This window comes from Penicillium cinerascens (assembly GCF_028974065.1).
Source record: "Penicillium cinerascens strain IBT 15544 chromosome Unknown scaffold_4_segment0_segment1, whole genome shotgun sequence".
NCBI lineage: Eukaryota > Fungi > Ascomycota > Eurotiomycetes > Eurotiales > Aspergillaceae > Penicillium > Penicillium cinerascens.
This window is the reverse complement of record NW_026695298.1, coordinates 4,481,550-4,503,832: the sequence shown is the minus strand read 5'-3', so window position 1 is coordinate 4,503,832 and position 22,283 is coordinate 4,481,550. Positions and strand designations below refer to the sequence as shown.

Genomic DNA, 22,283 nt, shown 5'->3' with positions numbered 1-22,283 from the left:
CTATTTAAGCCTATTCTTAATGTTAAGGTACTCAGATACGTTATAATTAAGCTGGTTCTGGCTTTTTTCCAACGCGCCGATGCCTCCAAACGATTTAATGACCTACATTCACCTAGTTAGTATCAGTTAGGGTTTGGTGAGTTTATTTCGCATATGTAGTACTGATAAACTGTCAGGGCCTGTCTTATCGCTGCTGCTCTCTCTCACTAGACTTGGCACTCACCCGCCCTGCGGGTCCAAAGTCAGGAACCTCCACCCGCACCTCCTCTTGACGGGTGGAGTGTCCGGAGGGTCACCCGCGGGTGAGTGCCAGGTCTACTCCCACTACCCTTTCTCTCTCATAAAGGGCAGGCCAGGGATATTCCTCTATCTCTCTCTCTTATATTATCTTTATCCATCTACTAGGGGTTACTACGCTGCAGTAGTAGCCTGCCTCCACGGAAGGGTAGTATTCTTCATAAATATTTGTGCTAAGAACAACCCTGCCGCATAAGGACCCTCAGGCAATGTATTTATTTCTTTTATGTATATACCACTACTCCCGACAACTCCTCGCAACGGCTGTTCGTTCCAACAACGAACTAGTCCTCTATCAAACTCTCCGTGTGTTCACACGGCAACATACACCATCAGTTTAACTGTAAAAACAAAATCATTCTTAGCAATCAAGTGCATATTGAAAAGTATCCCTCGCGACTCACACCAATTTCATCTTCAAGGCATGTCTTCCCGAATGATACAGAGTATTTAGCTTTTCATTCGTTTCCCGAATCTTCTCAGTTCCCTCGGCGTCGGCTTCCTTGTAGACTAAGTCTAACCACCTCCCAAGAAAAGCGGAATCATTTGCGAGAGATTCCATGAGAGTTTTCTGCACTCCGATACTTTTTGAGTCTTTAGACCATTCTGGATCGTTCATGAGCTGGGAGTACAGTTTTGCCTTCTGGTCACTGTCAAAATAGTCCCGAAATGCATCTGCTGTCTCAATACGAAACCATTGTTCTTGTTGAAGTAGATCCACACATTCATGAATGAAAGCCTTAGTCTGTTCTTCGGTATGACCAGAAGGGACAAGGCGGCCGATCTGCTTATCCGTTGCAAACTTTCGGAGGTCGCATAGAATCTCCGAATAACTCTAAAGATCTTGGGCATCAAGTTTGAGTTCACGAGCCAGTACATCGTTGGTGATTGCCTATAGACTCCCAACATACAGTCAACCAGGCAGTCCCAAATGTAAGGTGAATATTGAGAATGGGTGGGAGCTATACCTTCTTCTGTTTACCTTCGATTAGCCGCTCAATATCACTTTTTTCGAGAGGGCCAACTCCTCCCCTTTCGTAAGTTTCCAGGACCAGTTGCTCAGAAATGAATTCCCAGTCCATTTCGGCAGTGAGGGGCGAAGGCGGTAATTTTTCAAGGCCCGTCTTAACCTCCTCCCATGTGTCTACACTTAATCCTGGGTAACATTCTTGTAATTGCTTCAGTTCCCAGTACCGGTCAAGGATCTGTTTTTTTTCCTCATCTGTGACGGCCATGAGTTCCGGTGGTAGACAATTATATACCACCACCACCGTAACGATACTCAAGGCCACCCTATTGATCGAGTCTTCGGAGATTTTCTCCCCTCCCTCGGGTGTATAGGTGGCTTGAATCACCGTTTTGACCTGGTCCAACATTTTGGTCGCCCGATACTGTTGTGCGTCCTGCCGTTTCGCCAAGAGCTTGCGTTCGATATCTAGCCACTTGGCCCATTCGCCAGGTTGCCAAATATCCTCCTTGGGAATCAAACCTGGAGCCCTGATAGCATCTTCGCGCGTCTGGGCCGCTAAATCGGCCGCTTCCCATTGCGCGTCGTAGGTCCGTTGCATATTCCAACCCATTTTGTAGGAAGAAAAATGAAATTATGTAATAGTGATTGGAGAGTAGTGTATAGCAAAGATGGTCACAAAAATCTGAGTTGTTGTTCCGGGGCAAAGATGGTAAATACGTCTCTTTAAATAGTCGCAGCTTCACCGCTTTTGTTCTGTACTATCCTCTATATGATACTATTATCGTCGATCGTAGCTCACGTAGACTGTATTAATTACAGTCCTCTGAAGATCGACAGCGACAAAACTCTGATCAATGCATCGACCTCGGGAACTTGATGACGCGATTCCGCTAATTCCACGTCATTGCAAGGTAGATATCTGGAATAGTAGTGTGATGGTATGTCTGGCAAAGTTGATGTATCACATTGACAATTCTGTGATACCCTTTTGGGGACAGAGAAGTGGGATATCCCTGTTCACCTTGGACAGGTCTAAAACTGCAGGAAGCAGTGGGGTGTCTAGGAGGGGATGCAGTTACGATCGTGCTCATAGCTCGAGATGAATGCTACCCTAACCTCAATATACGTCATTGTGCACGTATTGCGTGAATGCTTGGCCCACTACCAAGACCTAACGGATTATCCGCAATCCCCGCGAACTCGGCGATTCCAGCTCCCTTGAGTCTATAAGCATTACAAACATGACGCGCGGGTTGGAGAGAGGATATCGTGATGCTGCTAAGATTTCTAAACAATGGAGTTGATAACGAGTCCTGGCGTAGGGAATTTGGCAAAGGTGGAGATCTTGATCTGTGATGCATTTTGCTGTTGTCTAGGTCCAACTTATTGATCATCTATTCCCTTTGGCAACTATCTTGGCAGTAGGTTCTAGGAAGAACAAATGTGGTTGATGATGAAGCTGATTATGCCTGGGCTTACAGGTAAGCCCTTTTTCAGGAGTCTTTAGCACGTACTGACCGAGGGGCTCTCATATCCTTGAACCCTTGAATTAGCAATACCGAGGGTCACCAAACTTATGAAAAATAGAAAAAGGACCTTTGTTTGTCATTGTACTATGAAGTATAAAGTCTACTATTCGGGACAGGGAGGTAAGAATATACAAAAAAATCAAATTAGTCCGGGCTGCCATAAGGCTGCGGACCTCTACAGGCACTTCATTACAGTACGCCGCTATATAGCCATAGAAATAGGATTACCTTGGCTCAACTCCAGCTAGCCTTGCAACCCTTAAAAAATGACTCAAGAAGTAACCCAGGAGGGTGGAAACTAAGATCAACCACGGAACAATAATAAAATATATACCGGGTAAAGTCTGTCAGTGGATTTGTTCACTCTTGTGCTCACTGAGCGTGAGTATTGGTCGATACATATCTTGATCGTGGTTCAACGTTTGAGAATCAGGGGATGCTCAGAGAGCAGCAGTTCAAACCGCTCAGAGGCGTGCTCAGTTCTACTCAGTGAGTAAAAAGCGGCAAGGTCTGAGCACTAAAATGGAACGGGAACGCCAAGGCGTGGCAGAGGAAATGCGATATTTCAGCAAGTATAGAGCGGAAGTGCAGAAATGCGCAACCGCACCCGACTTGAATGACCAATTCGATAGAGATAACTAGTGCTATCTATTCCCAAGGTTCCAAGGTTGAAAGTGACATTCCTTGATGACGAAGCATTGTGGTTAAAATAACTACTAGAAAGCTTGAAAGACATAGAATGATTGTTAATTGACATCGGCGTCAAGGTATATAGGGACTACTTTAACCCCCGTATGAACAATCCGTTATTTTGCCGCTCCATCAGAGTATCCAAACGTTCAAGAGGGCGACAAATTAAGATAAACCGATACCGGGTCTAGGCTCCGACATATTTCCTGTGCGCATTCTTGTTGGGAACTTGTATCCTGTAATCGGCATGCTGCTTCGCGTGGGAGTTTACAACGCCGATCACTCTACGAATCTGGGGCGCACGCAGTTCCCAGATTCTACAATAGTAAAATAGTATTCACCGAGGGTTGCCTGTTGACGGTATAATTGTAGTCCACGAAAGACATGTTCAAATGAAGCTCAGCAACGCTAAGTAGCCGGCTCCGCCTCGGCCCCTGAACACTCGTGGCAAGGATGCGCGGTCCAGGGACCCGCTGTGGGCTCAGGAGACGGGAGGACCACAGCAGACTTCCTGTCAGCTCGCTTTTTCTTTTCTCAACTGTACATATACTCCTACCTATACTCTCGTTCATTCATGCCCACATTTCCCACATAGTTCTCTCTCAGCTGGCTGGCCCACAATGGAGAGCTCCCCGGGAACGGGCGACGTCCATGGCTCTGTGCCGGATGCGTCCCACACGACATTCGAGTCTCGACCCCAACCGAAGCCTGCCTCCGAGCAAACCACTCCCTCTCGATCCTCATCGCTGTTGCAGAAAGGGTCATCGCTACCACCCCGTGCCCATTCCGGGGCCCGACATACGAAACGGTTGACCTTGAACTTCCCCATCAACATCCCGCTGGAGCAACCGCCGTCCGCCACTGACCCCAGTGTCGCCTCCCCCGGATCCATGACCCCCATCACACAATCGTCGACTCGTCCGTCCTCCGCACTCCCGGCTGATGCTCCTGTTCCTCTTGATGTCGATGGCGATGGCATCGACTTCCTTCGGGCTATCGCCTCGCAAGAGCGGAGGGTGATGGAGCTCCGGGAGGAGCTGACCCGGGCCGAGACGGACCTGTCCACCCTCAAGAAACAATGGGCGCAGTCTGAGAAATCGAGGAAACGCACCGAGATCAGTCTTCATGCTGAGCCGATGCTGCCACTGCGGTCTCCCGATCTTAGCGGGGCGGAGGGGTCCAGTTCGCATCGTCGGGAACAAAGCATGAGCTCGGTCGGAAGCTCTTCAGTATCACAGGAACGTATCAGCCGGGAAATGGATCGGCGAAGTATCGTCCGTCCTACGCCACCTAAAGGTACAACCATTTCTGCCAACGGGCGGCGTGTCTTCCAGGGCTCCCATACGCGCACTCTGTCTCTTCTGTCACCAGTAACAGCTCCAAGCCCATCTATCGGCGGGCCAAGCCCGTCGGATGCCGAACGCGTGGGCCGCTCCCCGCGGTCGGCTACGCTGCCATCCGTTGAGCGTAACAATGTTGCCAACATTGGGATGCCGATGGATGAAAGCCAGGTGCCGGAGCATTTGCTTTCGCAGTGGCGGAAGACCATGCCGCCTCCATCTCGTGAGGCCCTCATGCGTACTGGAAAACAGATGGCTTCTGATTTGCGCGAGGGTCTCTGGACATTCTTCGAGGACATCCGACAGGCAACGGTGGGCGAAGAGGGCATCAACGCAACCGAATCCAGGACCATGTCGCAATCCAACTCGTTAACCCCGTCGACCTCACGCAAACGTGATTCTTTGGCCAAATCACAAAGTCGAGATCGGTTATCAGCCACAGGAAGCGGCTCACGATCAGCATCGTCATCATCGCGGGGGAGGAGGCCGGCGGCCGAAACATCATCTGGTAAAGACACCAAGCCGGTGGACATTTCCTCGTCTTTCTGGCATGAATTCGGCGTTGATTCACCAGCGCAGACGTCGACAGGCGCTCGTCGCAGTCCCTCCGACACCATCGACGCGACGACCCCACGAGGCGCGAACGAACCCGAGCAGCAAAATCACCGCTCCAGCAGTCCAGTCGCAGCGGAGGATGATACGGCCGACAACTGGGATATGTGGGATACGCCGCTCCCAGCATCGAAGATGACACACACGCCCTCCTCCAGCCGGTCGACAGTCGAGTCGAAGCACGATCAGTCCCCAGATACGCAGGGCAGCAGTCCACGAACGAGTGCCAGGTACATTGCGACTTTTCCTGATTTTATTTATGACAACCTCGTTATGCGCTGACGCCCTATTCCCAGCTTTGGCGAATGGAACCCCAGTTCCGCCGCACCCGATCCCAGCGTGACCGAAGGTATTCCCTGGCCTACCATCACCCAGCTGGCCCCGTCCAAGCTACAGCGCACCGCCTCCAATCTCATGGCCGAGTGGGAGCGAAGTCTCTCACCTTCACCGGAACGAAAGGACTCGTCGTCCTCGTCCAGCCGAAGCAAGAGCAGCAAGAAGGATTGATGGTCCTTTTATATCTTTTTCTTTCTTTTCTCTATGTATATATTAGACCCTTTTCCTTCTTCGGCCCAATATAGGGTCTCCGTTGGGCGAATTGGCACGAACGCACCACGGATTCATACAGGGTTACGACTGTTCAACCCACGAGAGCGTTGTTTCTTTCTCTTGCGAATACTAGGAGCGACTGGCTTCATTGCTTTTCTAGCTGGCCAACTACGATGGAATATTTGAAGACTATTAACGACTGCCAGAACGACAAAATAGAAACCTGGATTTATCAATGAAAAATAGCCGAACTATTTCATGCTAGCGTTAATGTACTTGTTGAGGACGATGATTTCCCGGGTGTTTGATATCACGTGCCGAGCTGCACTTTTGGTGGACTCGGGTCGCCGTAAAAATAAATTTGCGCGAGTCGCCTCCGCAAGATCTCCGAGCTTCCTCGCCGTGAGCTTCTTGAACGCATTTCTTCGAGGGGAAGATACCCACCCTACCATTTCTTATCAAAAGGCCCTCTCGCCCCGGATTCCACACACACAACTACGCTCCCCTTTTACCCTTAATATCGACCTACCTCGCGTTTAATCCACTATGAGCATTCCGGGTATGACAACGCCCATGGGCCTCGGTGGTGCTGGCAACCAGACAGCAGGAATGAATGATCAGGAACAGGCCATGGTGAAGATGGTACGTGGTTGAGTCCAAGGCCGCGAAACGCGCATTTGCTAACTTGATCGTCTAGATGCAAGCTGGTATGGAGTCGTGTCCAGTAAAGACAGTCATCTCCGGTACGATGGGTTTCGGTCTCGGTGGTGCCTTCGGCCTGTTCATGGCCAGTGTAAGTTACCAGGTTGATTCTCATTCACGCCCACAATATCTAACGACTCGCCACTAGATGTCCTACGACTCTCCCCTCACCCCTCAGGGCCGCGAAATTTCCAACCTCCCCTGGCGCGAGCAAGTCCGTCGTGGCTTTAAGGATATGGGTTCCCGCTCCTGGTCGTCCGCTAAGAACTTCGGTATTGTCGGCGCGTTGTACTCCGGTACCGAGTGCTGCATTGAAGGTCTCCGCGCCAAAAACGACCTGACCAACAGTGTCGCCTCTGGTTGTATTACCGGTGGTATCCTCGGTGCCAAGGCTGGTCCGCAGGCGGCTGCCTTTGGTTGCGCTGGCTTCGCAGCATTCAGTGCCGCTATCGATGCTTATATGAGGATGCCTGAGTCAGAGTAAGCTCGAGGCTTTTGAGCGTGCTTCGTGGTAACCTGCTTCACTGCATACCGCCGTTAGATTCGCTTTTTCGACGCCTCGACTCCGTTGCCTTTCTTCGATCTGTATATTTTCTGCGGCGCTTCGCGACATTTGGGATAGAACGGGAGCATAGAAGGCGTTTGGGTTGTGTTATTTTGCAACGTCTTCCTGTTCTGTATGATGATTTCAGGAGGGCTTTTCCGTGGAGGGGTTCTTATTCCTTTGGAGCTGCACCGGACGAGCCGAGTGTGTGATATCCTCTCGGCTTGGTTATTTGCATTGCATTCCTGAAGAGCTAGGAAAACCTCCAGTTCTTGTTTGTTTGTGGGCTATCTTCACTCGTGTACTATATTTGCATGTTCTATGTGAACATGCATTAGAAGCCCTTCATTGGGAAATTCTCCATCTCATCTTTGATACCAATTCGATCAAGTCATTTCCACTTTTTCACCAGTTCTCAGCTTACCATGCAAAGAAACTAATGCCTCCCGGCTATGACCTATTTGAGTTGGCTATTTCACTTGAATCAGATCTACCTCGAGAGATGCGTGACCCGCATTGCAATCGTGCATCTCTTCAAACCACTCCATTGGGCTAGACTTAATACGAATATGTAAGGTAATGCAGGCCTCCTCATTCCAAGGTTGTCATATCAGGAACTCTTCATTTGTCTATGTACTTTCAAGGTTCTAATCATAAGTTGATATGGGGCAAAGAGTGTCGTACAGCCGGCACTATGCATCACGATAAAGCCGTATAAGAGGCGTGTGGTTTCAAAAAGGCGGAATTTTTATATCGTATCGTCCGTTAGCGGCATCGCGGACCACTCTACAGTGTCTTCCGCTGGCTCTTCAGAGACACAGCGATCACAATGACACACGAACCGAAATGATTTTCGAAGATGCCCACGGCGCGAGTCGAGTTCTGAGTGTTGCGTGAGGTCGAAGTAGGAGATGCAGCATTCCTGACCGGGGAAAATATCGCGAGACGCGGTAAAGACCATGTGGCCTTCATCGTTGGGCTTATGAATGATCTTTAGCTCTGTTAGTACTTCTCTTTCCGTAGGGTGAATGACGGAATACATACATTAGGCACACATGAATGGTTAGCTATTGCTGCAGTGGGATAAACGGCCGCAGCGAACTGCTCTCCTCTATCAATTGGCGGGCTCGGCGGAGGAAAATGCCCTGTTTCTCTGGGATAAAGTCCGAATGAATTCGCCTCTTCTTGACAGATGAGATGAAGGATTCGGTCCGTACTCAACCCGTGGGGTAGCGCCGGGCTGCTCTTGAGGTACTTCTTCACGAGAGTCGTCCAGGACTTGACCTGATCATGGGACCATGTTCCGGATGACCCGCATAGCGAGTCGATGGCTTCCCAGCCATGTTTGAAACGCCGGGTTTGGGATCCGGTCATGGATCCGTGCTCTTGCAATTCAACATGTCGAGTGGCGAGCAGACGGACAATCAGCCAGAGCATGCCGAATTCGTATTCACCCAGTTTGTTTCGTATTGACTCAGCATATCTTTTGAGCCACGTGCATTCAAAGTCATGTCGAGATTTATCGGCGTCTTTGCAGATGCTGCTGCACCATGCCACGTCTTGAATGCAAGCATTCAGACATGAGTATCTCTCGGCGCGAGGGGCTCGACGATTACAAGCGGGATTGTTGCAAATAAGATTGTCGTTGACAGCAGGCTCATCAACGACGGGAATAACTGCATAAGGGCGGTCGACGAGGAGACAGGTGCCTTTCGGGATGTGATGGGATGCGCGGAACTGGCGGCCTTTGACAGGATCGGCGCTCTCGATCAAATGTTCGTGGATCCAACCGGACTGCTTTTGGGAGATCCCGTCTACACAAGTCTGTTCCGATGGTTCGACGGTGATATATACGACTTGGGACATGGCGTGGTGCTGAAGCTGCCCCGGAAGGTTTCTAGTATGTTTTTTTTTACGGGTTCAGAATCGAGGCCATGCGGCAAAATCTTTTGCTCTGAAACGTTTTTGAGAACCGCAGTGTAAAGGGTTCCGCTAGTGGGGCGCATCGTCGCCATACTGGGCCAGGGTAGCCAATACCGTCTCTGTCCGGGATCCCGAGGTGAGGTTATCCCAAGCGACAGCGCTTGATTGGCGGTAGCAGCATGAGCCAAGATAAGCTCAATTTATTGGTTAACTGGAGACTCGATCTGTGACGTTCTTTCGATTACCATCTTGTTGCATGAGCCTGAATCTACGTAGCCCAGTCGTGGGAAATCTTTTCAGGACGGATTAAAAATTGATCGTTGGTCGCCGAAATAGTGCTTGAAAACATTCTTGGGTTTGATTAACAACAGGAAGGAAAACCGACAACATGGATATGGTCAAAAGATCTAAAGGGTACTTCAAATTTAGCCTCTAAAAATATATATGTATAGTTATAACCAGCTGGAGTCTACTTCTTCCTGTGTAAACTTACTTTTGCACTGTTCTTAGGGCTCGGTGACGTAATGGCAACACTGCCGGGAATACCGTCATCCCATGGTCACCGTGTAACACCTGCACTTCCAAATGGACATTACAAGTCAGATATCAATTGCCCATGAAGCAAAAGGGCTCTGCGGCCACTAAAGATATGGACCCGGTCTCCTACTCCACCGTAGGCGAAACAACACAACTGGACTACTCGCCAGAACAGCCTTTGAATCGTGAACCTAATCCTGAAGAACTGATTGAACAGTAGGTCCACCCAAATCATAGCCTGTGGAACTCTCAACGTCAGCCATAACTCTTCTGACCTTTTCTATCAATGCAGGTTTCTTACGCCCCAAGACATCAGCTATGACCGCAATCACGGTCCAATTCCTCACATCCGCGCTGAAAAGCATGTCGTTCGGATAGACGGCCAGGTCAAAACACCCATTTCTTTCTCCCCAGACCAACTTCTCGCCGAATTCCCTCAGCATGAAGTAGTATGTGCCATATCGTGCGCGGGGAATCGGCGACATACAATGCGCACCATGCTGCGCGAGGTGGAGGGTATTGATTGGGGCGACGCGGCGGTTATGAATTGCAAGTTCACAGGCCCTCGTATCCGTGATGTCCTGCTCCGTGCTGGCCTGGCAGATGATATCATGGACTCTGCTCGTGAGCTACATGTTGCTTTTGCTTCTTACCAAGTCCAATGCCAGGAAGATCACTGGTTCGGGTCCAGTGTGACGCTGGAGAGATGTATGCGAGAAGATGGAGATGCAATTCTTGCTTTGAAAGTGAGCAAATTTCTGCCCTTTGATTTTACTTATGTTAATACTGCTTTAGATCAACGACCGGCCTCTCACTGCCAATCATGGCCATCCCGTCCGCGTGGTGCTTCCTGGCATTGTTGGTGCGCGCTGGGTCAAATGGCTAGATCGCATCACCGTCCAAGATACCGAGTCCCCTAACTTCTACCAGCAGCGCGACTATAAGATCCTTCCACCTGATGTGACCGATCATTCATCTGCTGAAAAGCAGTTTGAGAATATCCCGCCAATGTATGATACACCAATCAATTCCGTTGTTGCCGTCCCTGCCGACGGAGAGACTGTTTCGCTGTCACCATCTGGATTGGTGGAAACCAAAGGCTATGCCGTTCCCCAGGGAGCAGATGGACCTCTCATTCGTGTGGAGGTATCGGGAGACGGTGGTACGACATGGATCGATGCCGAGCTCAGTGGCGGAAGTGATGAAATGAAATGGTGCTGGGTGTTGTGGAAGGCCCAATTAAAGATGGCAGTCGGAAATGGAAGGGAAATATTGAGTCGTGCAACAGATGCTGGTGGGAACACACAGCAGGAACATTCACAATGGAATCTGCGGGGCGTGGGATATAGTGGATATGGTCGAGCAGAAGACCTGACAGTAGTGGAAACAACGCACAAGGCAGACTGACCAGAGTTGGAAGATGGATCAAAGTACAAATATATTCACATTTCATACATTTTTATTCGTGTCTAAGGCAGCACAATGTATTTCTCCAGGTGCTTAGGAATAGCACTGCGAAGGTTCTTGCTCTCCAGCCAGGTGTTGGAGAACAACCGGTCTGCGTACCGGTAAGCGCCGTCGCATAGAATCGTCACAACGGTGTTGCCCTTGCCCAACTTCTCAGCAACCTCCTTAGCAGCCGCAACGTTCAGGGCAGAGCTGGCACCGAGATACAGACCCTCCTCATCCAGGCAACGGTAGACCATCTCAATGGATTTCTCGTCACTGATGTTCAGCGAGCCATCCAGCAGGTCAATGTCGGGTTTCAGGTTGTCCGTGACACGGCCCTGGCCAATCCCTTCGGTGATACTGCCACCAGAGCGCTCGGTCAGCTTACCGCCGCTTTGGATGTAGCTGTGCAGGACACTGCCCGGAGGATCAGCCAAGAAGCTCTTGACCTGGCCGTTGCTAACTTCCTTAAGATAGCGGGTGATACCAGCCAGCGTACCGCCAGTCCCGGTAGCGCAAGTGAATGCGTCGATCTTGCCGCCAGTCTGAGCCCACAATTCTGGCCCGGTAGTCTCGATATGCGCTTGGCGGTTGGCGGTGTTGTCGAACTGGTTAGTCCAAACGGCGTTATCCAGGGACTCGGCGTGCCGGCGCGCTTGGTGATTGTAGTTCTGCGGGTTGTCGAATGCCACAGCAGGAACAGGGTACACTTCCGCGCCCAGCAGCCGGAGCAGATCAATCTTGCCCTGTGATTGAGTGTTGGGCATGTAGATCACCAGCTTGTAACCCTTGGACCGGCATACGTGTGCGAGACCAATACCGGTGTTTCCAGCAGTGCCCTCAACCACTGTACCACCCGGTCGAAGAAGTCCCTTCTCTTCCGCGTCCTTGACCACGAACAGAGCAGCCCGATCCTTCACACTGCCACCGGGATTCTGAAACTCCGCCTTGCCCAACACATTGCACCCGGTCTGCTCGGATAGCTTCTTTAACCGAATCAACGGAGTGTTTCCAATTGCTATGCAAAATGTCAGATCAATTGGTCATGCATTTGTACCGAAGCTCGGACATACCCTCCGTCAGGCCATTCACAGCGCCCTGCGCCGTGGACACCCGGGTGCAGTAAGCAGTCGATCCCTCAGCGGCACGCAAGGCCGTAGTACCAAAGCGACGGATACTTTGACGGAACATCGCGCACGAGTGCAATGAAAGCAATGCAATGTAAGTCAATCGGTTCATTGCAATCGGCCGAGCAGCTCCGATGACCGGGCTGATTAAGCACACCACGTGACCCTTATCGCTCCTTCCCCGTTTGGGCTGTTTGTTTACCGCCCGCACTTCTCCTTGCCTCATCTGTGGATTCGCGACTGCCATGCTTTTCGTCCCTCATTAATTGCGCCTCGATATCGACACCCACAATGCCAGGCCGCGTCGCCGCCCGTTCGACCTCCGCGACAACACGCAGGTCGTCGGCACAGCCCTCCGCGGGGCGTGCCCCCTCGGTGACCCCATCATTCGCGATTCCTGAAGAAGCAGCACTGCCAACCGCATCCCCGAACCTTCGCCGCGATGTATGCGCCATCTTTGCTGATGCTCAGCGAGCAACCACCGGTCATCGCAAGCTCGTGGTGCGCCTGCGAAAGTTGCAGGAAATCAGCAGCGGCATCGTTCGGAAGAAGAAAGGAAAGGACCAAGAGCAAGAAGAGGTCGAGCTCCCAGAGGAAGAGAGCATTCCAGAGAGGGAGTTCAATATCGAGGTGGGCCGTTGCCTGCTTCGAATTCTTCCAATCAAGAAATCAGAACCCGTTGGCGACCGCATTGTGCGCTTCATGGACAGTTTCATCCCACATGCATTCGAAAAGGACGGTGAGCTCTTCGGCTTGAACGGTGCAGACGACGATGAGGCGAACAGAGAGACTCCCACTTCCCGCTTGACCTCGAGTCTGATTCATCTCCTGGTGCCTGTCCTATCCGCCAAGGACAAGATGATCCGGTTCCGCGCCACCCAAATCGTCGCACATGTCGTCAACTGTCTCGAGTCGATCGATGATGAGCTATACCATACAATCCGCCAAGGCCTGTTGAAGCGAATCCGTGACAAAGAGTCATCGGTGCGCGTACAAGCCGTCTTTGGCCTTGCCCGCCTAGCTGGGAACGAGGGAGACGAGGATGGCAGCGGAGATACTTCCTCTGCTCTTCTCGACAAATTGATGGACATCATGCAGAACGATACTAGTGCCGATGTCCGCAAAAGTCTCCTCACGAACCTTCCGCTCGCCCCCACCACTCTTCCGTACCTCCTCGAACGAGCCCGCGATCTCGATGCACCGACCAGACGCACCTTGTACTCCCGTCTATTGCCTACTCTGGGTGATTTCCGCCACCTGTCCCTATCAATGCGTGAAAAACTCCTCCGCTGGGGTTTGCGAGACCGCGACGAGAGCGTTCGAAAGGCGACCGGCAAACTGTTTTATGACCGTTGGGTGGAAGACTGCGCCGGAACTAACCGCGACCCTAACGAGGGTGGAAACGCCCAACGGTCAGCCCCCGACCTGAATGCCCTGCTGGAACTGCTGGAGCGAATTGATGTCATCAATTCTGGAATGGAAAGTGGCATTGCCCATGAAGCAATGCGTGCCTTCTGGGAAGGACGTCCTGATTACCGGGAAGCAGTTGTCTTTGATGAGCCTTTCTGGGAATCTCTGACGGGGGAGTCGGCCTTCCTCCTGCGATCATTCAACGATTTCTGCCGCGTCGAGAATGAGGGCAAATACGATGATTTAGCGGACGAGAAAATGCCTGAAGTTACGGCACTTGCCTACTTCCTTTCCAAGTATATGACCGAGCTTTTGCAACGGAAGAGACAATTGAAGGACTCCAGCGAAGCGAATGATGAAGATGCGGTTGAGCAGGAATTTATCGTTGAGCAGCTCTTGCACATTGCGATCACTCTGGATTACAGTGATGAGGTGGGCCGGCGGAAGATGTTCTCTCTTCTGAGGGAGTCATTGGCCGTGCCAGAACTCCCAGAAGAATGCACCAAGCTAGCTGTTGAGACCCTGCGGTGTGCCTGTGGACCCGATCTCGCCGGTGAAAGCGAGTTCTGCAGCGTTGTCCTGGAAGCCATTGCCGAAGTCCACGATACCATCGCCACCGAAGACAGCTTCGTGTCGGCCAGATCCGAAATCAGCGATGACACAAGCAGCCGCCATCGCTCCGAGACGCCTGGCGACGAGGAAGAAACCCCCTTCAACAAGGAAGAAGCCAAGGCGAAAATTGTCCGTGAAATTGTGGTCAACATGAAGTGTCTCCACATCGCCCAATGTATGCTTCAAAACGTCGAAGGCAACCTGCAGCAGAGCATGAATTTGGTGACCATGTTGAACAACCTCGTCGTTCCCGCCGTACGGAGTCACGAAGCCCCGATTCGTGAACGTGGTCTTTATTGTTTGGGTCTCTGCTGTCTTCTTGACAAGGTCAGTTTGCATCTCATCTGTGACGCAATTTTTCAACTAACAAAGCATGATTTCAGAACCTTGCCGAGGAGAACATGACTCTGTTCATCCACTGCTACAGTAAGGGCCACGAGGGGCTACAAGTAACTGCATTGCAGATCATTTGCGATATGATTACCACGCATCCCTCGCTGCTTGCGCCGAACACTCAGTCTGACGGCGAGACGGTGACCCCTCCAGCGATTCAAAAGCCTCTGCTCAAGGTGTTCTCACGAGCCCTGAAAGCAAACTCTCCTCCCAGCGTGCAGTCCGGAGCGGCTTCGGCGCTGTCAAAGTTGTTGCTCACCAGTACATTCGAACCTACCGGGCCAAATGTCCCACCTGCCATCCAGGAATATAACCAGAAAGCCGTGGAAACGCTATTGCAGAGCCTCGTGGTGTCTTTCTTCCACCCCCGCACGAAGGAGAACCCTGCACTTCGGCAGTCGCTAGCATACTTCTTCCCCGTCTATTGCCACTCGCGCCTCGACAACACTCAGCATATGCGGCGGGTTGCAGTACCCGTGGTCCGTGGAGTGATCAATGCCGCCGAGGAGCACTATTCGCTCGAGGCTGAAGAAGATAGCGATGGCGAGATCGACGACACCACTGGCGAGCGCGAAATCAAGACACTCATGACTGGTGTCATTGGTATGCTTGCCGAGTGGACTGATGAGCGTCGGGTTGTTGGCCTAGGCGGCGAGCGTATTCTGGCAGGTGGTGCCTCTAGCTCGAATGCTTGCGGCTGGGTGCACCTGGCCTTGGTGAAAGACATCCTGGAGCGTGTTTTGGGCGTCAGTGCCGGTAGCAACCGTTGCAACAAGGAAGAGCGCAAGTTGCTATTTTCCCTGTTGAGCAAACTTTTCATTGCTGCTCCAACAGTCCCCTCTCGTGCTGGTTCTCGCGCCCCAGAGAGCGAAGATCAGTTTAGAACCAGCATTCGCAGTGCTACAGCGACGGGGGTTGAGATCGAACCTGAAAATGCTCAGCTCGCCGAAGAAGTCAAGGAGTTGCTTGACCAGACTATTGAAGAGGGTCTTGCTGCCGAAGCATCTAGCAGGAACGCCCTGGTCAAGACTAAGAACTCTGTTTTGAAGATCCTCGCCGTTGCTCAGGATGCTCGTGCGGCCAGCGCACACCCTCGAGCCGGCACAGAAGAGCCTGACAGTGATGTCGCCAGCGTCCGCTCTGCTAGTGCCCGACGCTCTGTTGAGCCAACTGGTCGCCGACAGGTTTCAGTGGAGCCCTCTATCATGGAGGAAGATGAAGGCGACAGTGGCATTCGATCTGGCAGTGTGCGCCCAGCTGTTGAAGGCGGTGCTGTTCGCACCCATGTCGCCGTCGAGCCTAGCATCATGGAGGAAGATGAAGAGGACGATCATGACACTAGCCGTGGAACAATCATAAAGGAGGAAACTGCCGATGAGTGACGAAATTCTGGTTTGGGTTTAGGTTGGCGTTGGTTGTGTCTGGGTCCTGGGTTCAAAGGCATCGATGGACTTTCGATACGTGGTGACTGGCTTCGGTTGTACATGATCTCAATGTTGATTTTATGCTTGCGATTTCTATTACGAAATACCACGCTTTTACGCACTTATACTTTGTACGTGTAGCTTCTGACCGGAAGAACGATGCAAGTCATTCAGAGTATTCTATATACGAAATTCTTTTCCATTAGTCACGGTTTTGGGTGGAATTGTACCAATGCCATGATCACACAGCTGACGACCCGACGGGTTTCCACGGACACATTGACCTTGCGATCTCACCTGCTTTGCACATGCTATTCGACACCTTCGAGCCAGCTTTCAACGCGCATTTCCTCCGAGCCTCGCTGTATATCTACGTCTGATCCTGCATCATCAGGCTCTTCGTCGGTGGCTTCTAAATCTAACCAAGAATGCTGATATATGGCTCTCTCGCTGCGAGGGTACCCTGTCGATCTCAACCATCCAAATATCCCACGTGTCGCTCCTTCAGAAAGGAGTTGTGAGAAGAAATCATAGTTATAATCGTCAAGCGCAACCGATGTCCTGTTGGTAGATAAATGTGATGCTTGATCAGGAGGTTGACTAATTTCTCCAAAATCTCTCATGGAACGGTTGTTCGTCAAAATCCATTCCCAAGATTCGTATTCTAAGCAATGAGTGGTACATTGAGCATGTTGTCGGACCGACAGCTCTGTATCGCAAAGTTGTGTAAACCCAAAGGGCTTCCAAGGCCAGATTGGAGGTCGGTCATGGCCTTCACAGGCGGTAATGAAAAGCAGCCGACATTCGTCATCGCGGTTTATTATTTCACCATCACTGTCCCCTACTTTAGAGGTCAAGAATGTCTGTTTTGTTCCCGTCCAGGCAGAAGCTGGGAGATCTAGAGCCGTCATTCCTGCTCGTATGTCACGCAAGACGGATTTTGCCAGCCCTGTGAGAATTGCACCGAGCCAGAGGATGCCGAGTCGAGGCTGTCGATTTGCCATTAATGCGGCCAATAGATCTTCCCTTGGGGAAATCGAATCAAGAACCGCAAAAGCCGGATTCATCCATGCACTGACAAGATTACACGCAATATCCGTATTGAAGAAGGTGCAGCACAGAAGAGAGCGTAAACCCCACGTATTGGTACTTAATGTCATATATTTGGGAAGCAATTCGCCGTGCTCTTTGAGAAGATCTTGTATAGAAAATGCAGACTCCTTGGAACTTTCCTTTATTTCCAGTATTTCCAGCCGAGAAGGTTGTTTTGGAAAGGGGAGAGAAACTGTTCTCCCGCTTAGAAATGGAATGAAGAGTGCCCCAGCAAGGGCGACTGAGCATTGAGCGTAAAGACGATGGTGCACACAGAAACGAGAGAGGTACTTGAGAGCGGTCATCGATAGCGGCGGGTCTGAATTAACACCGGAAAAATCCTCTGTGGCCACGGTCATCCCCGCGCACTTTACCGATACCGACCATGGCGACAAATAGACATGGCCATTGTACTTAGTGGTCGCAGTCCAACCGTCATCAGAACACAAAAGAGCGCGCCACCAGAGGATTTCTTCCTCGCAAGCATCGTCGCCGAGGTCAATTTGAACCATGGGTGGTTTATTCGGCTGCGATGACCCCTGTACCCCTTGCGCGGTGTAGCGCATTTGACATTCGTGGCTAACAGAGCGGCGAAGCAATTCAACCCATCGAGCAGATAGAATATAGGCCCATGCGAGGTACAGGACGGACAGATAATTACCGTTATCATAACCTGAGAGTCCCTGAACTCCGGGCCAGTCTGAAAATGGAGAGTCTTCTGACAACTTCACACTTACTCGACTCCCATCTGCTAATAGAAGTTGCTTAGGGAGGACCCTCGGCTGTAGGTCACAAGTGCCTTTGTAAGTCCTCCAGGTTGACCGGCCATTGACGACAAGACTGCCCTTCTCCTGTGTCGATTTCTTCTCGCAAGCGAATGAGATCGACTCGCTAGGAAAAGCAAGGCCATCACCTAGGAAAGGCGGGGTCTGGCAAACGAGAGATTTCAAATCTATGGCCTGCTGGAGAAAGAAGTGATCTTCGCTCCCAGCATTCAGATAGGAGGACCATGTGTTGAGGCTCTCCTGGAGGACCTGGTTGAATTCATCATCATCAGGGCGTGCGGCATCGCCCATTTTCGCACACCCAAGTTGAATTCAGATGCTGATTCAATGTTTTAGGGCTATTCAAACATGGAGACAGGCGTGGGTGCGAAAGAACAATTCAATGAACGACTCCTGTGTCTCTTGTTCAGGAATCAAGGGAGCGAGCTGAAGTAGTAGGAGTGGCGTAGTGGGGCTTTCTCTTCTGTGGCGCGGTAGAGTCACTTGTTTCACATCGATCGCCCACCTGGTCTGTTTTTGACGCGCAATGATAACTTCCACCGCCGGTAGGACAAAACGATAGTCATATCACAAGGACCTCTTGGTGGAGTCCGGGATATTTCTAACCCACCTCAGTTCAGTACCAGGGTAGCGGGGGCATCTCCCTTATACTTTGCACCTATAGGTTTCCACCAGAATAACGATGCAAGAGTAATATTCAAACACTTCTATATACGAAAGGTTTCCCCTTAGGAGGTTGGTCGATGCCTTGGAAACGGAAAGAGCAGGTGGATCAGACCTCAGGCACACTTGTCCCTTTTTTTTTGGGAACTATCGAACTTACTTATACTGAGCTCATCCTCTTCTTCACCGTCCCAACAGTCAATGGGTAGACTGAGCCGTGAATATCCATCAGGGGTATAAGACTGGATTTAGCTTGTCAGTTATGAAAGTCGCATCCTAGCAGGGTCTTGACTTACTAGGGATAGTATGTCGGCATTGCCACATAGCAGAAGGTGGTTCACCGGCTTGAAGTCAGTCATGGGCTGGCCGGAGCGGAAGATGTGGTGCTGCAACACATGGCAATGGCGCAGAATTCCTCTTTGGATTCAAGCGTCATATAAGGCTGTTCCGGAGAGGTCTATATTGTGGATACCTCTTAATATTCTGTGCAGCCGAGCATCTAGAAGTTTCCGCTGATTCCACAGGACCGCAGCATTCGGATCAGATATTTCATCGGCCAGCGGGCTTCACCAACGTCGGAAGACCAGTGAGGAAAATGACCACCAGGCCTGAGACTCGATACGGTTCGTGGGCATAATTGTTGCTGCGAGCCAGGGAAACCTCGGCGACTTTCCTTATCGTGGATCTCATCAAGACCACCGATTGCATACAATTGCACTGTGGATCATCTTCTAGAATCCAGCTCGCTCAGTGACCGGGGAGGATCCACTTGATCCATTGATCGGAATGTCAGCACGGTGTTAACGCGATTTAAGTCCCTTCCCCGGTAGTAGCCGAGGTACGTAGGTGGCATGGATGACACTGCGCTGGGATGTCAACCGGTCAGCTCGAGCACGCCATCTCTCCCTTACTATGATCCGATCCACAGGCCACCAGCTACGGTACCGCTCTATTCTGCCATCACCACCCATTGGCTTTGTGTCAATCATGAATTTTATATTGCAGGCTGTAAAGTAGTAGTGGGGCCGGTAGTTCCTAGATTACGTTGGTTAACTATTTATTTCGATTTCTAAGCAGCCACCTAAATCAATCAACGCATAACCTCTGCATATTTAACCTTGCTCACTCCATTCTTCAGGTACTTGAAATCATCCTCGGTCCTCGGAATTCAGTACAACATCTTTCAGAATGTCATCCCAGCAGGTTCTCGTCCAAGTTATCTATCCCACCTCGGCCGCACCTAATTTCAATATGGAGTATTACCTCAACAACCATATTCCGCTGGTTAAGAAGCGTTGGGGACCACAAGGCCTGCAAAGCTGCACTGTCATCGCTGGAGCCAAAGATACAGGGTACCACGTGCAAGCCATGATGATTTGGAAGAACCTGGCATCATTTGAAAACGTGAAGGGTGCGGAGGAAGTGAGAGAAGACATCAAGAACTTCACCGATGTGGCGCCGTATCGATGGGTTGGTTCCGTTGTTTACCAGGATGTATTGACGGAGTCAGAAACAAAGGGGCTTTGAGGTTTCGATTCTGGCGCAAGTTTTGGAATATGTTGGTTAGGACTTTTGTGTCAGCATTCGTGCAGTTGGGGCGCCAAAACGTTGACGGTCAGAAAGAGGGGTTAGAAGTTCCACACACACAGATGTACTTTATTTCAATAAGCAGTTCCTCATTGCGAATCATATATCACGGGGCTTTCATTGACTATTCTGTTCTCATATCGTATATTGGTTTATTCCCTTGTCAGTTTGACTGGTTCATCTCTGCAGGGCGATAGTGATAACACAGTTGCCACGGATTTTTACATCCATTTAGTCTTATATTTGCTTCCGGAAATAGAATAGATGGGTGGAATTATAGGTTGAATTCCGTAGAGAAAATAGTGTCCTATTGAACAGTCTATTAATTTGCAGAATAACCCGCCTCTTGGCTTTGCAATGGTGCGGTAAACTTGTCTTTAATTTCACTTCCTTGCGCATGTTGTCGTTTTAACTTTTTACTGAAGACGGCTTATATTGCAGGAAATTGGCGGCACACGCGCTTCATGGTGCGGAGCTCGATGACGGGGCACATGTTACATAGTCGGAAAACCTCCGCAGCAGTCGGGCTCATTACTGATCCCGACGTGGGCCTCGGTTCTCTCCCACTTACGAGTGGCAATTAGAAAAATACACTGTGTAACGATTGAGATGTCACTTTTTATATTTACAAATCCTCAGTCCCTGGTCGTCCTATGCAACTTGGTTACTTGTGGTCTCGGGCCCCATCTTCGCCGCTACTTCAATATTAACACAACTGAAATAACTGGGAAAACAAAATGCGGTGTTACGAATTTCAGGTCTTGGACAAACAAGACTTTTCGCGGCAGCATATTTTATCTTTGCCAATCGATCACCAATTGCCAACTTTAGCCCCATCATCAGTGAGGGTACGACCGGAAACATTATCCCTGACAGTCAATAATACCACATATGCGAAGCTAGGCAGCTTCTTTGGCTGGTGGGATGTTCATCCATTACCGAATGCGATTCCAGAAAATTTCAGCGACTCGCAACAGTATGGAAGGATATCGGCGTGGAGGTTTGGCCGGGTGATCGAAAGCAATTACAGCTCATTGCCTATAAATAGCGTGATTTATGGTTACCTTCCCATTGGGAGTCTTCCCGTCGACTTGTCACTTGTCCAGTCAAAGAACGCAAAGCAGGCACTGGAAACCAGTCCCCATCGTGCTCAGTTGCTGCCAATATACAATCGCTATTCGTTGTTCTCTGCCACTGAAATGGCAGGCTTTTCTGGAGACTTCTGTGGATGGAGTTCGCTGATGCGAGTACTCTTCCAGACATCGTGGATGCTTAACAAATTCCTCTTTGCTTGGGATGACACGGTTCTGGCCAAACCGTCCAGTGGAGCTTCTTCTTGGACTATGAATGATGCCGACATTACAAACGCTGTTATCATACTGCTTTCTGCTTCTGGAAAGACTGCGTTGTCTTTAGCACATCAGCTCCGGCAGAGACGCCCACGGTCCGTACAGCCAAAGATGATTCTCGGAGTCACGTCCACAGAATCTAGAGCTTTCTCCCAAGCTACGGGATTTCACGATGACGTTGTTCAGTACGAAGATATGACTTCTAGTCTCATCAGCACTCTCAAAATTGACGCCACTGCTAAGGTGGTATTGTGTGACTTCGGTGCCCGGGGTGACACCTTTCAACTTTGGTTCAGTGCACTCAAGCCTGTTTGCAAGACCCTCATTCCACTCGGAATCGGCGACACACCGCAGACAGAGTTGCCACAGAATCTACATAATAGAGCCGCCCGAAATGCTTCTTTGGGTAATATCCAAGTCAACGCTTCTGATCTTGCAACGATGGCAATGGCATCAATTGGGGAGAAGAATTATAATCAAGAACTGGAAGAGGCCTGGAGAGCATTCTTGGATTCTGGGGCACTCCCCGGGGTATGTCTCGAATGGGGTGCTGGAATGAGCGCAGTTGAAAGGGTGTGGGACATGCTTTGCAGTGATAGAATTGAAAGCAGTAAAGGCTATGTTTTCCAAATATAAGTTTCGGGGATTTCAGATCCACTACCACTCAGAATGGAGTGGACGCAAGTTGCTTGCATTATT

The 22,283-nt window shown here is 50.5% G+C and overlaps 10 protein-coding genes across 10 annotated transcripts; 6 read left to right on the top strand and 4 right to left on the bottom strand.

Moving 5' to 3' along the window:
- Window positions 1–1,259: 1,259 nt before the first annotated feature.
- N7498_010840 (uncharacterized protein) lies at window positions 1,260–1,877 on the bottom strand (the record flags this gene model as incomplete). Its single annotated transcript, XM_058457896.1, has 1 exon — window positions 1,260–1,877. One exon carries the CDS (start codon window positions 1,875–1,877, stop codon window positions 1,260–1,262), a length of 618 nt encoding a protein of 205 aa, XP_058304795.1.
- A 2,205-nt stretch (window positions 1,878–4,082) lies between these two features.
- N7498_010839 (DUF4048 domain-containing protein) lies at window positions 4,083–5,945 on the top strand (the record flags this gene model as incomplete). Its single annotated transcript, XM_058457895.1, has 2 exons — window positions 4,083–5,668; window positions 5,735–5,945. Coding segments are annotated over 2 exons (1,797 nt in total), but the record flags the coding sequence as incomplete, so codon positions are not given.
- Window positions 5,946–6,509: 564 nt separating this feature from the next.
- On the top strand, window positions 6,510–7,428 carry N7498_010838 (translocation channel protein TIM22). Its single transcript, XM_058457894.1, has 3 exons — window positions 6,510–6,629; window positions 6,685–6,780; window positions 6,838–7,428. The coding sequence occupies exons 1-3, from the start codon at window positions 6,534–6,536 to the stop codon at window positions 7,171–7,173; spliced, it is 528 nt and encodes a 175-aa protein (XP_058304793.1). The 5' UTR covers window positions 6,510–6,533; the 3' UTR covers window positions 7,174–7,428.
- A 553-nt stretch (window positions 7,429–7,981) lies between these two features.
- Window positions 7,982–9,099, bottom strand: N7498_010837 (SET domain-containing protein; the record flags this gene model as incomplete). Its single annotated transcript, XM_058457893.1, has 2 exons — window positions 7,982–8,224; window positions 8,278–9,099. 2 exons carry the CDS (start codon window positions 9,097–9,099, stop codon window positions 7,982–7,984), a joined length of 1,065 nt encoding a protein of 354 aa, XP_058304792.1.
- A 1,082-nt stretch (window positions 9,100–10,181) lies between these two features.
- Window positions 10,182–11,100, top strand: N7498_010836 (putative sulfite oxidase; the record flags this gene model as incomplete). Its single annotated transcript, XM_058457892.1, has 2 exons — window positions 10,182–10,439; window positions 10,489–11,100. 2 exons carry the CDS (start codon window positions 10,182–10,184, stop codon window positions 11,098–11,100), a joined length of 870 nt encoding a protein of 289 aa, XP_058304791.1.
- Window positions 11,101–11,162: 62 nt separating this feature from the next.
- N7498_010835 (cysteine synthase A) lies at window positions 11,163–12,333 on the bottom strand (the record flags this gene model as incomplete). Its single annotated transcript, XM_058457891.1, has 2 exons — window positions 11,163–12,160; window positions 12,216–12,333. 2 exons carry the CDS (start codon window positions 12,331–12,333, stop codon window positions 11,163–11,165), a joined length of 1,116 nt encoding a protein of 371 aa, XP_058304790.1.
- A 227-nt stretch (window positions 12,334–12,560) lies between these two features.
- N7498_010834 (condensin subunit YCG1) lies at window positions 12,561–16,066 on the top strand (the record flags this gene model as incomplete). The annotated part of the gene is made up of 2 exons (XM_058457890.1): window positions 12,561–14,618; window positions 14,675–16,066. 2 exons carry the CDS (start codon window positions 12,561–12,563, stop codon window positions 16,064–16,066), a joined length of 3,450 nt encoding a protein of 1,149 aa, XP_058304789.1.
- Window positions 16,067–16,419: 353 nt separating this feature from the next.
- N7498_010833 (uncharacterized protein) lies at window positions 16,420–18,276 on the bottom strand (the record flags this gene model as incomplete). Its single annotated transcript, XM_058457889.1, has 1 exon — window positions 16,420–18,276. The coding sequence occupies one exon, from the start codon at window positions 18,274–18,276 to the stop codon at window positions 16,420–16,422; it is 1,857 nt and encodes a 618-aa protein (XP_058304788.1).
- Window positions 18,277–19,836: 1,560 nt separating this feature from the next.
- Window positions 19,837–20,175, top strand: N7498_010832 (uncharacterized protein; the record flags this gene model as incomplete). The annotated part of the gene is made up of 1 exon (XM_058457888.1): window positions 19,837–20,175. The coding sequence occupies one exon, from the start codon at window positions 19,837–19,839 to the stop codon at window positions 20,173–20,175; it is 339 nt and encodes a 112-aa protein (XP_058304787.1).
- A 1,520-nt stretch (window positions 20,176–21,695) lies between these two features.
- On the top strand, window positions 21,696–22,180 carry N7498_010831 (uncharacterized protein; the record flags this gene model as incomplete). The annotated part of the gene is made up of 2 exons (XM_058457887.1): window positions 21,696–22,115; window positions 22,178–22,180. 2 exons carry the CDS (start codon window positions 21,696–21,698, stop codon window positions 22,178–22,180), a joined length of 423 nt encoding a protein of 140 aa, XP_058304786.1.
- Between the last annotated feature and the right edge of the window lie 103 nt (window positions 22,181–22,283).

Excerpts from the sequence above, each read along its gene's own strand:
- N7498_010838 (XM_058457894.1), top strand. The coding sequence starts at position 6,534 with ATGAGCATTCCGGGTATGACAACGCCCATGGGCCTCGGTGGTGCTGGC. Across the intron at positions 6,630-6,684 it reads AACAGGCCATGGTGAAGATG|ATGCAAGCTGGTATGGAGTC; the intron begins GTACGTGGTTGA and ends TTGATCGTCTAG. Across the intron at positions 6,781-6,837 it reads TCGGCCTGTTCATGGCCAGT|ATGTCCTACGACTCTCCCCT; the intron begins GTAAGTTACCAG and ends ACTCGCCACTAG.